This window comes from Lithobates pipiens, unplaced genomic scaffold (genome assembly GCF_037356315.1).
Source record: "Lithobates pipiens isolate NorthernLeopardFrog02 unplaced genomic scaffold, aLitPip1_a1.2 Scaffold_19, whole genome shotgun sequence".
Taxonomy (NCBI): Eukaryota; Metazoa; Chordata; class Amphibia; order Anura; family Ranidae; genus Lithobates; species Lithobates pipiens.
The window spans coordinates 219831432-219845676 of NW_027507764.1; the positions used below are offsets into that span (position 1 = coordinate 219831432).

The following is a 14245-nucleotide window of genomic DNA, read 5'->3' on the forward strand; positions in this document are numbered from 1 at the left end:
AAACATATTTAGAAAAAAAAAAATGTATACAGGAAATGGTCAGAGACTGGAGACGTAGTACAGGAGATGGTCAGAGACTGGGGACGTGGTACAGGAGATGGTCAGAGACTGTGCCCCATTGCAGCCAGTGTGCCTGTGCCCCATTGAAGCCAGTGTGCCTGTGCCCCATTGCAGCCAGTGTACCTGTGTCCCATTGCAGCCAGTGTCAGCCATGCTCTCTAAGGCCGCGTACACACGCGGGGACTGTTCGCCCAACTTTGTCCGTCAAACAGTTTCGGCAAACAGTCCGCTCAAAATTAGCATGGACGGACATGGCCACAAGATCAAAATTGAAAGAAATAAAATGGCTTTATTTAACTTGTAAGTAACTTTGCAATGCTTTGTAGCAGGATCATAATTGTAGTGTCTTTTCAAACAGCACAGAATAAAATTTACAGGATAACATTAAAACTTTTTTTTTGGTGTCTTGAAAAGTGATTGTCTTGTTAGTCTAAAAAAACTAATATATATATATATATATATATATATATATATATATATATATATATATTTATCTCAAAAAAGAGAGCGACACTCACGGGTATTGAAATGTGAACGTACGATGGTGGTTTAATTCAATGCTTTGACGAGGCACAAGCTTGTCCTCCTGAGCAAGACAAGCTTGTGCCTCATCGTAACGCTGTATTAAACCACCATAGTGCATTCACATGTCAATACCCTTGAATGCCACGCTCTTTTTTGGTTTATATGCACTATAGTCTTTGCTGTGCACCCAGGCCCATTTTTTACCCTTGAATTGTGTGCAGTGACAACCATTGGATAATATATATTATATATATAAATATATAAATAAATATATATAAACTTTGCTATCTTAAGTAACGACAAAGTTATTGGTAAATTAACAGGCCTATAGCAGAAATGTAAAAATTGCTCCAGTCTATATTGGGTGTTCAGGAGTGTTAGCTGAACTGGTTCATGTGTTATATTGGGTTAAAACTTAAATCAACCATTTTTTACTACACCACATAACTAATGTCAATGGCAGTAGAGGCTCATAGCCACAACAGCAGGTATGAGTGTGTTTATTTTTGTGAAAGCATGCTGCCGACTATATTGTAGACGCAATCTGATGGCTATACAGCTCCTTTTAAATGTGACCCCCCCCCCCCCCCCCCCCCCCCGGCCTCCTCCACAGTGCCCTCAGGATGGAGAAATGGTGGAACATCCATTCCTCCAGCACTTCTGTGAGATATAAATCCGAAAAGCACTCACCCCAGTGATGTCTCTATTACTGGTACCTATCTTTCAAAAAGTGCTATTGCGTAGGGATCTTCTCACGCATGTAAGGCACAACATGTATACATAAACAGCAATTGTGCTACAGAAGTTGGGTATTGCTGTAAATGAGAGGAATAATTCTAAGGCCCTCATTTGTAGTTAACTATAAGATGATGACTGGGAAGGCTTTTAAAGTGCCATTGATAGACACATTTGGGTATTGTAGTTTGTCGCCATGTCGAGGTCATATATAAAAAATATATCTGTGCTGAGAATTCTGAGAACTCTCTATAGATATAAACTTACGTATTGTGTCAGCACATAGAAGACCAGCTGTAACAGCTAAGCTCTATGCATTGATTTTAATTTCTTTATCTTAATAATCGAATGTAGCAATTGATAGAATACAAAGGCGGTTGAGCAAATTCAACCTTTATAGTGAAAATAATCTCACAGATATAGAATAGAATAGAATAGAATAGAAGTTAAAAATCCAAGTGACCTTCAAAATGAACAACTAATCCCAAAAATAAATCAAGTAATATTTGTATAGGATAATATTTACATAATTTGAGAGCCAATAGATATGAAAGCTATGGTTGGACTTTTATATATCAGAAAAAATGTTTTCCAAGTGATCAACTTTGTATAAAATAATGTATGTGCACTTTAGTGTGTTAAAAATATGCTTCAGTGTTAAGTTGGTCATTACATTAACAAGTTGATAATAAATACTGGCCAACCTGGATGTGTCTTTCTAAACCTCTTACACAATTGGATTACACAATCTTATTCACCAATATCTATGCAGGGAAGGGGCCAATAAACTTAATGACCTGCTTAGGTAGGCTTTCCTTTTTAAGCTAGGCAAGTATGGGTTGACAAACAAAAAAGAAAATAAGCTGTTCATTTGGAGGATTTCCCCTTAGCTTAAACAAAAGAGGTGAAGCTCTGCTGACTTCCACGATCCAATCATGTGCAAGAAAAAATACAGTTTTATTTTTATTTTACTTGCATGTGATTAGGTATTCTTTACAACGTGAATTTTCACACCATTCACTAAGCTGAGGGCAAATTTCCTTAAAAAGTAAACATCCCATGCCTTTAGTAAGGCCTGATTCGCACCTATGCATTTTTAGTGCTTTTTTCATTTTTACAGATTTTTTTTAACCATGTTAAATAGACTGTAGTGCAGATCTGCAAAATGCAAAAAAGTACTAAAACTGCATAGGTGTGAATCTGGCCTAAGTCAGCCCTATGGACTGCACAGTCTTTAGGTTACAGAAGTGAGCTTGGCAATAATGTGTTTTTATCCATGTAGGGAAAAAATACTTGCTCTGATTTAGTTATGCTGTCTTGTGTTCTATTAATTAAAGTATACTTTTATTTTAATCATAGGTCTAATTATTTTACTTAACCACTTTAGCACTGGAAGATTTTACCCCCTTTCTGACCAGAGAATTTTTTGCGATTCAGCACTGTGTCATTTCAGCTGACAATTGCGCGGTCGTGCAACGTTGTACCCAAACAGAATTTACGTCCTTTTTTTCCCCACAAAGGGAGATTTCTTTTGGTGGTATTTGATCATCTCTGCGGTCTTAAATTGTTGCTCTATAATCAAAAAAAGAACGACAATTTTGAAAAAAATTATTTAGTTTTTTTACATTTTACTATAATAAATATCCCCAAAAAATATATATAAAAAAATGTCTTTGTCAGTTTAGGCTGATATGTATTCTTCTACATATTTCTGGTTAAAAAAAATTGCAATAAGTGTATATTGATTGGTTTGCGCAAAAGTTATAGCTTCTACAAAATAGGGGATAGATTTATGGCATTTTTATTATTATTATTTTTCATTAGTAATGGTGGCAATCTGCGATTTTTATAGTGACTGCCATATTATGGCGGACACATCGGACACTTGTGTCACTATTTAACTGATTACTATGTAAATGAGACTGGCAGGGAAGGGGTTAAACGCTAGAGGGCGATCAAGGGGTTAAGTGTGCTAGGGAGGTGTTCTAACTGTAGGGGGGATGGGCTACCACTTACATGACAGCGATCACTGCTCCTGATCACAGGGAGCAGTGAATCTCTGTCATGTCACCAGGCAGAACAGGGAAATTCCTTGTGTACAAAGGCATCTCCCTGTTCTGCCTCTCCTCACTGCAATCGCGGGCCGCCAGTGAACATCGAGTTCCCTGGACCCACGGGCACGATCCCAAGGCGTGCTGTGGGTGCTTGCCTGATAGGCGGCAAATTCAAAGGGACCTACAGGTACACCCATTTGCCTGCCTGTGCCATTCTGCCGACGTACATCTTTGTGCAGAGTGGTTAAAGTATAACTAGAGGCAAAACTGTTTTTTTATGTTTTGGATAGAGTGGAGAGGGATTAGAACCCCTGTCAGTTTTTATTGCTGTCTGTACCCGCCATTAAGGAGATTACCCCTCCTTATTTTACCATTATCATTGAAAGTGAAAGAAAAAGAAAATCCCAAATTTCGGGTTGTCACCAGAAAAGTAATATAGGGGAAATCTTCCAATGGGGACACTAGTTTTGCCAACCTGGGGGTCCCCAAGGAATTCCCTTAATTTTCAGGGATTTTCCTTCACTTCCTGTTTGGCTATGGGACAGGAAGTGAATGGAGATCTCACAATGGGGCACTGATGGTGGAAAAAAAATGACGGGTTATAACCTGTTCTATCCAAAATGAAAAAAAAAAATGTTTTGCCTCTAGTTCTACTTACATAATAACTTGTTCACAGAATAATTATTTGCAACTAGAAATTCTTATTAGACTGACAACACACTGCCATATGATGTGGCGGAGCAGCTTCAGGATCTGGAAAGATCCCAAAAATATTGTCGGGATCCACCCAGTTGTCTGATTGACGGTTGGCTCTGCCTTTCAGCATGCAGTTGAGAGCTGGAGCCAGCTGTGCCCACCTCATCTCCAGCCTGGAACTTCAGTGAGCACTGGAAGGGCAGAGCAGATAGCAGTGACTGAGCGATCAGGAACTGAGCAATCAGTAGTCATGTGATCACTGAGAAACATGTGAGACTGATGCTGCAGCGTTGATTTAACGGGTAATTTTTTGTTTTTGAAAGATAGCAATCAGTCTCAGACTACAGAAAAATGTACTTGGTACAACAGTTGTATTTGTGAACCTCTAATTTGGTCATACTACATGAGGGACCATAAACAGTATGTACTTATTTTCCCACAATCCCATCCACTGCCTGGTATCTGCTTAAAGCAGAGTTCCACCCAAATGTGGAAGCGACACTTATCTTCCTCCTCCCTCCCTCCGATACCACATTTGGCATCTTTCTGGGGGGGCGGGTACCTGTCCCCACTTCTGAGAGATCTTGCCAGTCGAAAGTTGGGCCTCCTCCTCCTTTCCACGCCACCATGCCATTCAGAAAGTAGGTAAGCAGCAGGGAACTGGCTGTGAAGCCAAAAAGGCTTCTTTGCTGGTTTCCCTTACCATGTACGGAGACGGTAGCACCGGAGAGCCGATGTAAACACTGGCTGGGGTGCTGACATCGCTTAAAGCAGAACTCCGCTTTAGGTTCTGACTAAACAAGTTAAAAGTCCTATAAACACCTCCCTGCCACCACCCCCATCCTCCAACGTGACAATGATTGAGCACCTAACAATTTTTTAGGTTCCCAAAATCCGTTTATAGAAAGACAGGGAGAATGGGACATGTTCCTCTGTGTCTGTAAGTGCTGGATATTGAGTGGCTGGTCCCTCCTATTTACTGAAACATTTACGTTGTCTAGTGCAGGTTCACTTTAATAGCGTGCGCTGAGTATAATACTTTTACTATTTGCTAAAATAGTAATAACTGAAGCCAGTTTTTTTTGCCTGCATTTTACAGCAGGGGATACGTTTGCATAATGTTCACTTTCAACGAAAATATTATCCTTTAATTACACTTAAAAGAGAACCGTGTAATTAGCCAGTAATTCATTTTTAATTCTAACGAATCCCTAAGAATAAATTAATAGAAAAATATGAGAGGATATTGTATGAAATGAATGCAGTTGTTAGAAAAGCTTTTAATAATTACACTTCAATAAGCTTTTTACAACTATATCAGTTTTGAAAAAAATCTTCTTTTTGTGTGTTATGCAGGTTACGATGTCTGGTGAAACAGCTGGAAAGAGGAGAAGCTTCAGTAGTGGACCTGAAAAAGAACCTGGAATATGCAGCCACTGTACTTGAGTCAGTTTATATTGATGAGACAAGGTGAGACACCTATAAATTCTATTTATTGCTTTTAGGGATGAGCGGTTTGGTGAACAAGATGTTTCAGCAAAATTAACAATTTTGCATTGATAACATGTTGACTAAAGTGGAAAAACTAAATTTTTCTAATTATGCTGCTTAGGTAAAATTTGCCTGAAAAAAAAAGTAACTAAAATATTGAACAAGCATCTGACCGGTTGGATGGGTCAAAAATCTGTTACCCCCACTGCACATCGTGTTTTCCCCCACTGGCTTGAACATCCTGTAGTGGTGGACATGGTCACTTTAAGTAGGTTTTTCATAAGAAATTACTGTATTTATTGGCGTATAACATGCATAGTTGTATAACACTTACATTCATTTTAAGAGGGAAGTTTCAGGAAAAACACTTACATTTTAAATAAGGAACTTTGAAGCAAAATAAGAGACAGTGCCCATCTACAGCCTCACCATTGCCATCAATGCAGCCTGATCAATGCCCATCTGCAGCCTCACAAGTGTCATCAATGCAGCCTCCCCATTGCCATCAATGCAGCAGCCTCCCCATTGCCATCAATGCAGCAGCCTCGCCATTGCCATCAATGCAGCAGCCTCGCCATTGCCAGCAATGCAGCAGCCTCGCCATTGCCAGCAATGCAGCAGCCTCGCCATTGCCATCAATGCAGCAGCCTCGCCATTGCCATCAATGCAGCAGCCTCGCCATTGCCATCAATGCAGCAGCCCCGCCATTGCCATCAATGCAGCAGCCTCCCCATTGCCTTTAATGCAGCCTGATCAATGCCCATCTGCAGCCTCACAAGTGTCATCACTGCAGTCTCATCAGTCCACATCAATGCAGCCTCACAAGTGCCATCAATGCAGTAGCCTCACCATTGCTATCAATGCAGTAGCCTCACCATTGGCATCAATAGCCTCACCATTGCCTTCAATGCAGCAGCCTCACTATTGCCATCAGTGTAGCCCGATCGATGCCCATCTGCAGACTAGAGGGGACACCAACAGATTACATACAGTGAGAATCTCCTATGATAGACACAACAGTGGTCCAATAGCAGCCGAGAAGACGGGACTTCCTATTACAGAGGCCACCAAGTAAACAGGAGATTCTCACTGTATTGATATGATGGCGCTCGTCCCGCCCCCCCTCCCTGTCGCCTCTAAAATTGAAGTATTGGCATATAACACGCACACGCTATTTGCAACCGATTTTCAGGGTGAAAAAGTGCATGTTATATGCCAATAAACCTGTTACTTGAGTGGTCATTCTGCTGCATGCACAATGTCTACACATATGACAAGGTAGACTAATTCTCCATAGGCCCTCTATGTAGAGAAATTGCTTTACTGTTCAATGCATTTTCATTATGCACTTCAATTGTTGAACAATATGTAAGGATCAACTCTAAGGTTAATATATATAGAAATCAATATATAACAACAATCTCGATATGTTTGTAACTGTGGCTTTAAAAGTCAGTTATTGTATACATTTCTAAATGCATACACCAGCAACTTTCTATGTTGTAGTGTTGTAAAGGCATATTTCCTGATAGTTTCATTTTTAGAAAACAAACCCAATGAAAAAGCAAACATTTTTTTCAAGCTTCAGCAATAGGCAATTAAAAAGAATAGTCGAGTTTTCTGCAAAGATGCAGTCTTTTTCATTATAGCGGAAAGCAAGAGCGAGCAGCTGATATTCCCATACAGTTCAGATCACAGTATGTATCCAAAAAGTTAAATCCAATGAATGAGATAAAGGTTTGAAACTTTACAAACTGCTATAACCAACATAAATAAGTAGCATGTTGGGCCTTCATTTACCTATAAAGTGATTCTAAAAGCTAGACATTTTTGTTACCGTAATGCTTAGGGCTCGCCAATCTTTTGGACCTCACAGACGACTAAATTCACAATGTTGAATCCCGTGGACCACTAACATGAATTTTACATGCCTTATACACACAATGCTTTGGATCTCTACCCGCCCCCCCCTCCCCCTGGATCACAGTGCTGCCTTATACGCAACAATGTTCCCACTCTCTGGCCCCCTCTTGCCCCCTCCTCTGCCCCCCGCTGCACTCTTCATCACACTTCTGCCTTACACAGACTCATCATTGAATCTCACCTCCTTATCCAGCCATGTTCTCGAGCTCCATACTCCCTCCCACAGTCTGTGATCAGCACTGCAATTGGAAGTTCCCTCCTTGTTCATCTCCCACTCTCTGCACTGCTCCCGGTGCCTCACTCTGAGTTCACAGGAGCCAGAACTACAGAGGAGGCATCCTTTATTAATGTACAGTACTGACTGTCAGCATACATTGAGAACAACACTGGAAAAACGGGTGGTATACATCCACCACAATGCTGATTTGCAGCAGAACCCCTGGGGACCACCAAAATGTTCTCGGTCCACAGACCACTGGTTGGCCACCACTGCCTTAATGCATTCCCTGCATTAAGATAAAACATGTCTCACTGTTGTATTGCCCCCTCAACCCCCTTTATACTCACCTCCTATATTGATCCAGTGATGCTCCCGTAATGCAGCAGCGCTGGTCTCTCTCTCTCTCTCCGTACAAGCTCAAACAGCAAAAATCAAACCCTATGAGGAGGACGTGAGGTGTGGGGCCAAACAGTGCTGTGTGTGTCTATGGATGCACACAGCCTGAATCGGGGGCAAGCCCACAGGTGTGCCACCATAAGACGAAGATTCCTATGGTGGTACACTCAAAAGAAGAGGAGCCAAGAGTGCCAATGGGGAACCCCAGAAGAGGTAGTTCAGGGCTGCTCTGTGCAATACTAGGTAAGAATAACAGGTTTATTATTCTAATAAAAAATACCCTTTAGGACTGCTTTAAAATGTGTTTTGCTAAATGGACTTTAGGACAATTTTATGGCACATCGATGTTTAAAGGCTAAGCTTACACCTTTGGATAAAATTGACTATGCAGTTAAGCGACCCCAGTTCGTAAAAACACTGTACAACTAAGAAAATAATTTGCCTTATTTAAATTCCATACATGTAAGTCATGAGCAGCACCTGTCCAACAAATCCTCAATGTAAGTGATTAGCCCCATCCTGTTGAGCACAGCCCCCCAATATAAAAGTAGCAAGTAGAATGCACTGTGTGTTCTTTCTCCCCGATAACAGCAGCACTGAGCTCAGCCACTGGAGGCAGGCAGACAAATGCAGGCTATCAATGCATATGGCACAGAAAAGTAACAGAGGGACAATCTTCCAATAGGCACATGGATCCTGGTGACCTGGAGGGACCCATAGAATTTTTTTGAATTTTCAGAGGTTTCCTCTCGCTTCCTGTTTTGGCTATGGAACAGGAAGCGAAAGGAACTCTCCTGACTGGGACACAGATTCACTAGGTTGTAAACATGTATTGTGACTCCAAAGAATGTTTTAACATTTTTACCAGCAGCTGGGGTGTTACACAAGCCAAGCTTGGCTCAAAACAAACAATTACCTTGATGTAGCTGCTGTTAGCAGTGTATAAACTGTATAAACATCAGCTGCATACAGTATAAAGCACTGTGTTCAGGTAGTGGTTCCTGTCTGCTATAAAACAGGCCAAGTACTTCTCAGCAATTCACAAGAAGCCTTATGTTTTTGTTAATGAATACAATGCTTCCATGTTGATGTCATCTGCCTGTCTCTCTACCTCAGCCAGTCAGAGAAAGCCCTGTTTCTTCAAAGGTCCATGTGATTCAAGATACGATTTTTTTTTAATTATTATTATTTTAGTAATCAATACAAAAAGCAAAACGTAAGAGAAGTGTGCAATATTGGCAATCAAATACATTTCCATTTACTCTATTTGACCACTAAAATATTCAAGGTAATGTTTTGCTTGGTTTGAATTGTACTTTTGCCTCTTTACTTGTAATATAACAAATCAGAAAATTGGACTTTTTTTTATCTTTTAATTTTTGGACCCCCATCCCCATGGCTAAAGCTGCTTTGAAGTATAAAAAAACTGTACATATTTACTTGGAGTTTTTGTATTAGACTTTTTAGTGCTGGCAGCTTGTCACATTTCACTATACTTTACATATAGTTTATATTTCACATTTTTGATTCTCTAGAGCAGCGTTGAGAGTCCATTCACACAGGGGCAACACGACTTCCAGCGAGACTTTGGGAGGCAACTTGGACATGACTTGAGTATGAATCACAGCACGACTTGAGGCAACTTACAAGTCAACTTGAAGTTGCCTCCAGGACAGGGGACTTTACCAGTGGCCAATCACATAATAATCAGCTCTGCGGGAGGGAGGGGTTTGCCTAGAAAACTATTTTTACTTCCTGGAAAGTTGCTTCAGTTAAGACAGAGGATCCGACTTGGAGGCAACTTCCATTGAAATCAATGGGTACAAGTTGCTTAGAAGCCGGATTGAAGTAGTACAGGAAAATTTTCTGAAGTCAGAGTGACTTCAGTAGTGTACATTAAGATGGCTCTCATTCGCTTACATTGATTTTATCATGTTGCGTGACTTGAGGCAACTTGGCATGACTTCAAGTCAGATCCAAAGTTGCCCCTGTGTGAATTGACTCTTAGCCCACCCTGGGTTCCTTGAAAAATAAAGAAACTGTGCCTAGATGAGGGTGACATCCTTTTAGTGAGATTCTGAGAATGATGAGTATACCAAATCTCGTACACTGTTCTGAAATATCTTCTCACAGGAGTTGGGATGCTCATCATTCCCGTGATCTTACTGGAAGGATAATGAAGTCACTTTTTTTTCCCCTCAGTTTTCTTTACATTGTGGTGTATTGTGGTGTTTTGAAATGGGGTTGGTAACCCTGATTAAGTAAGTGGACCTTGCTTGTACCTTGCTGTATAATCGGCCAAACTATTTTTTTTTATATTTAAAGAAAATGGGGGTTAGAAGATTCTTTTTTTCTGTTTTGTGTTGTTGTGAGGTTTCCCTTTGAGGAGTTTTTCCTCATCTCCTGTCCCAGTGACAGTGATTGCCAGGAGTGGAAGAAAGGGAAAGTCTCCAAAATGAACAATGAGCCTACCTTACTTTGTGTCATTTTGTCTTATTGCATATATTTAGTTATTGTATGAAAGTTCTCATTTCTAAACAATCGAATTATCTATTTTTCTAGACGTTTACTGGACACAGAGGATGAACTCAGTGACATCCAATCAGATTCGGTTCCTTCAGAAGTTCGAGACTGGCTGGCCTCCACCTTTACTCGACAAATGGGGATGATGTTAAGAAGAACAGAAGAAAAGCCAAGATTTAGAAGCATTGTACATGCAGTGCAGGCTGGGATATTTGTGGAAAGGTAAGAAGGAATTTAAAACTACCAACACAAATTCAAATTTTTTTTAACAACTTAATTTATAGCTAATACCTACTTTTGTTTTTTCATGTTTTATATCACGATTGATCACATTGATGTAAAGTCATATAATTTATGTAAGTGATTATTAAACCAGTGGATGCAGTTTGCAAAATATAGTAATTTATAGCATCTACAGTGATTTTTAGCGGGACTGCGGACAGATCAGACACTTTTTTTGGGACCAGATCAGAGCTAAAAATAGCCACTGATTACTGTATAAATGTCGCTGTCAGGGAAGGGGTTAACACTAACGGGCGATCAAGGGGTTAAGTGTGTCCTAGGGAGGTGTTTTTAACTGTGGGGGGATGGGACTGACTGGAGGAGGAGAGAGGTTGTTGTTCCTGATCACTAGGAACGGCAGATCTCTCTACTCCCCTGTCAGAACGGGAATCTGTGTGTTTTCATACACAGACCCATTTCCTACACAGACCCATTCTGGCTCTCTGTGGAATGATCATGGGTGGCCGGTGGACATCGTGGCCGCCTGCCACGCGCATCGGCTCCAGCGTCACAGCCTGTGCGTACCCCCTATCACTCTTAAAGCATCGTACACCTATGGCGATTCACCCAGAAGAGCCAACCTGCCACAGTATTATGATGGCAGATGGTCAGCAATCGGTTAATCGGACACCAGGGATCTACAAGGCTCTTTATGTCCTACCTGTCCTTTGATAAAGCTGATGGAATGCAGATCGAATTCCATCAGCTTATTTCCCAGCCATACTGGCGAGGGAAAGCGACAACTGCAATAGTATAGTCACCTCCTTCTCCCATCTCCAGAAAAGGAAATCAGAGGAGATCTTCCCAATGGGTACACAAACATCAATATACACCTGACAAAGACACTAATGCCCTGTAAACACGACCGGTTTTCCTGTCGGAATGAACTCTGAAGGTTTTTCCAATGGAGTTCTGATGGAATTCCGCTGAATTTGTCTTGCTTACACACGATCACACCAAAGTCCAACCGCCAAGAATACGGTGACGTACAACACGTAGGACGGGACTATAAAAAGGAAGATCAATAGCCAGTAGCCAATAGCTTCCGTCTCGTACTTGCTTCAGAGCATGCGTCGTTTTTGATCAGTCGGAACAGCATGCAGACAATCGGTTTTCCCGACTGGAAATGGTTCCATCGGAAATATTTAGAACATGTTCTATTTCTAGGTCCGACAGAATTTTCGACGTAAAAAGTCAGATGGGGCATACGCACAGTCGGAATATACGATGAAAAGCTCCCCTCTGACTTTTTCTATTGGACATTCCGCTCGTGCATATGCGGCATAACACTCCATATTCTATCCAACAGATTTTGAGCTGAAAAAAATCAGAACACTAAAAATATATCATGTAAGTTGAGCAGCCTATACAACAAAGCATCTGCAGAAACTATTGTATTAGTTTATATTTAGGAAATGTTTAGGAAAAGCTATTTGCAAGTCTGCAAGTATACATTTAAAAAAAAAGCCATTTAGACAGTATGCAACCGTTTGCATTAGTGATCACATCATTGCCACAGGGCATGAAACTCTGCTGAAGAAAAGAATGACAGTAAGAATGAACACGAAAACTCCAAGCTCTTAATTTTCTTGCCTCAAATATTAACGTTGTAAGTATTGTGCCCAGTACAACATATTTGTTGGCTCCCTGCTACTTTCTATAAAAACTACACTTAGGAATTGGCCAAAGGCTAAGGTTTTATTATTACAAGCAAAGGGGAACTATAAAGGTGCATGCTTGTGAACAGCATTGCATTTCTTTAGGGATGATTTATAAATAAAGATGAAGGGATGACAAATGTATCTGTTGGCCATAGAGTCAAGTCATATTCTAGCTGTTATTGCACTGCTGATTTCAAAATAAAACCTGATACCCAATTGTTTTGTGCTATGCGTTGTACAGTATATGGGATACTTCAGATATTGTTTGAAAGCTGGTCCAGAAAAAAATAATACATCTTGAGTGGTTGTTTTCATATTTAAACCCCACATATTTCCCCTTTATTTGGTTTGTTTAATTTCCCTATTAAAGCCCTATCTGTAACCCAAGACAATGGGAATGTCTTCTTAAAGGGTATATTCCACCAGAAGAGATATTTTATCTAAAAAGGTACTGTTTGGTAGTTTTAATATTCACATTTTAATTTGCCTTTTGGGGACTCCAGATCCTTAAATAGTTGTTGGCTCTGTTGGTGTTTGGGTTTTTTTTTTTTTGCTCACTCTTGTACCCACATTGCTGGCCATATACCTTAGAATAATAATGATATGAAAATAATTTTAAAAACTGTCAGGGAGAGTGACAGTATTTTCTAGTTTGATATGGCCATTAAGATGAGTTCTTTTAAATATGCATGTTCACATACAACTCATATCAATTAAAAAAATAAAATAAAATACCTGTACAATCACTTTAACCACTTCAGCCCCGGACCATTTTGCTGGTCAAAGACCAGACCACTTTTTGCGATTCGGCACTGTGTCGCTTTAACTGACAATTGCGCGGTCCTGCGACGTGGCTCCCAAACAAAATTGACGTCCTTTTTTTCACACAGAGTTTTCTTTTGGTGGTATTTGATCACCCCTGCGGTTTTTATTTTTTGCGCTATAAACAAAAATAGAGCGACAATTTTGAAAAAAAACACATTAATTTTTACTTTTTGTTATAATAAATATCCCCCAAAAATATATAAAAACAACATTTTTTTTCCCTCAGTTTAGGCCGATACGTATTCTTCTACATATTTTTGGTAAAAAAAAAAAAAAAATGCCAATCAGCGATTATTGATTGCTTTGTGCAACAGTTATAGCGTTTACAAAATAGGGGATAGTTTTATGGCATTTTTATTAATACATTTTTTTTTACTAGTAATGGCGGCGATCAGTGATTTTTATTGTGACTGCGACATTATGCTATATAAATGCAGTGATTCCTGTGTAAATGACACTGGCAGTGAATGGGGTTAACCAGTGGGTGGCAGTGTAGAGGTTAAGTGTTCCTAGGGGTGTGTTACTAACTGTTGGGGGCTGGGCTCTCATTTAGTGAACACTGATCTCTGCTTCAATCACATGGAGCAGAGATCAGCATCACTAGTTGCTAGGCAGAACGGGGAGATGCTGTTTACAACGGCATCTCTCCGTTCAGCTGCCCGTGAGACGATCGCAGGTATGCCCGCGGCAATCGAGTCCGCGGGACCCGCGACCGGACTCACGGGGGTCCTGACCGGCGCTCGCGATGGCAGGGCGGCAAATTTAAAGGGACGTACAGGTACACCCATTTGCCTGCCTGTGCCATTCTGCCGACATACATTGGCGTACGCTGGTCGGGAACCGGTTAATGTAGC

At 40.5% G+C, this 14245-nt stretch overlaps 1 protein-coding gene across 6 annotated transcripts in view; it reads left to right on the plus strand.

Moving 5' to 3' along the window:
• Positions 1–14245, plus strand: part of PDE1C (phosphodiesterase 1C) — a 1119495-nt gene that overhangs the window by 823964 nt on the left and 281286 nt on the right. For all 6 annotated transcript variants that reach the window (XM_077491703.1, XM_077491702.1, XM_077491705.1 and 3 more), the window contains 2 exons: positions 5427–5540; positions 10663–10845. In XM_077491703.1, the coding sequence (XP_077347829.1) occupies positions 5427–5540; positions 10663–10845 (297 nt within the window). The remainder of the gene's footprint in view (positions 1–5426; positions 5541–10662; positions 10846–14245) is intronic.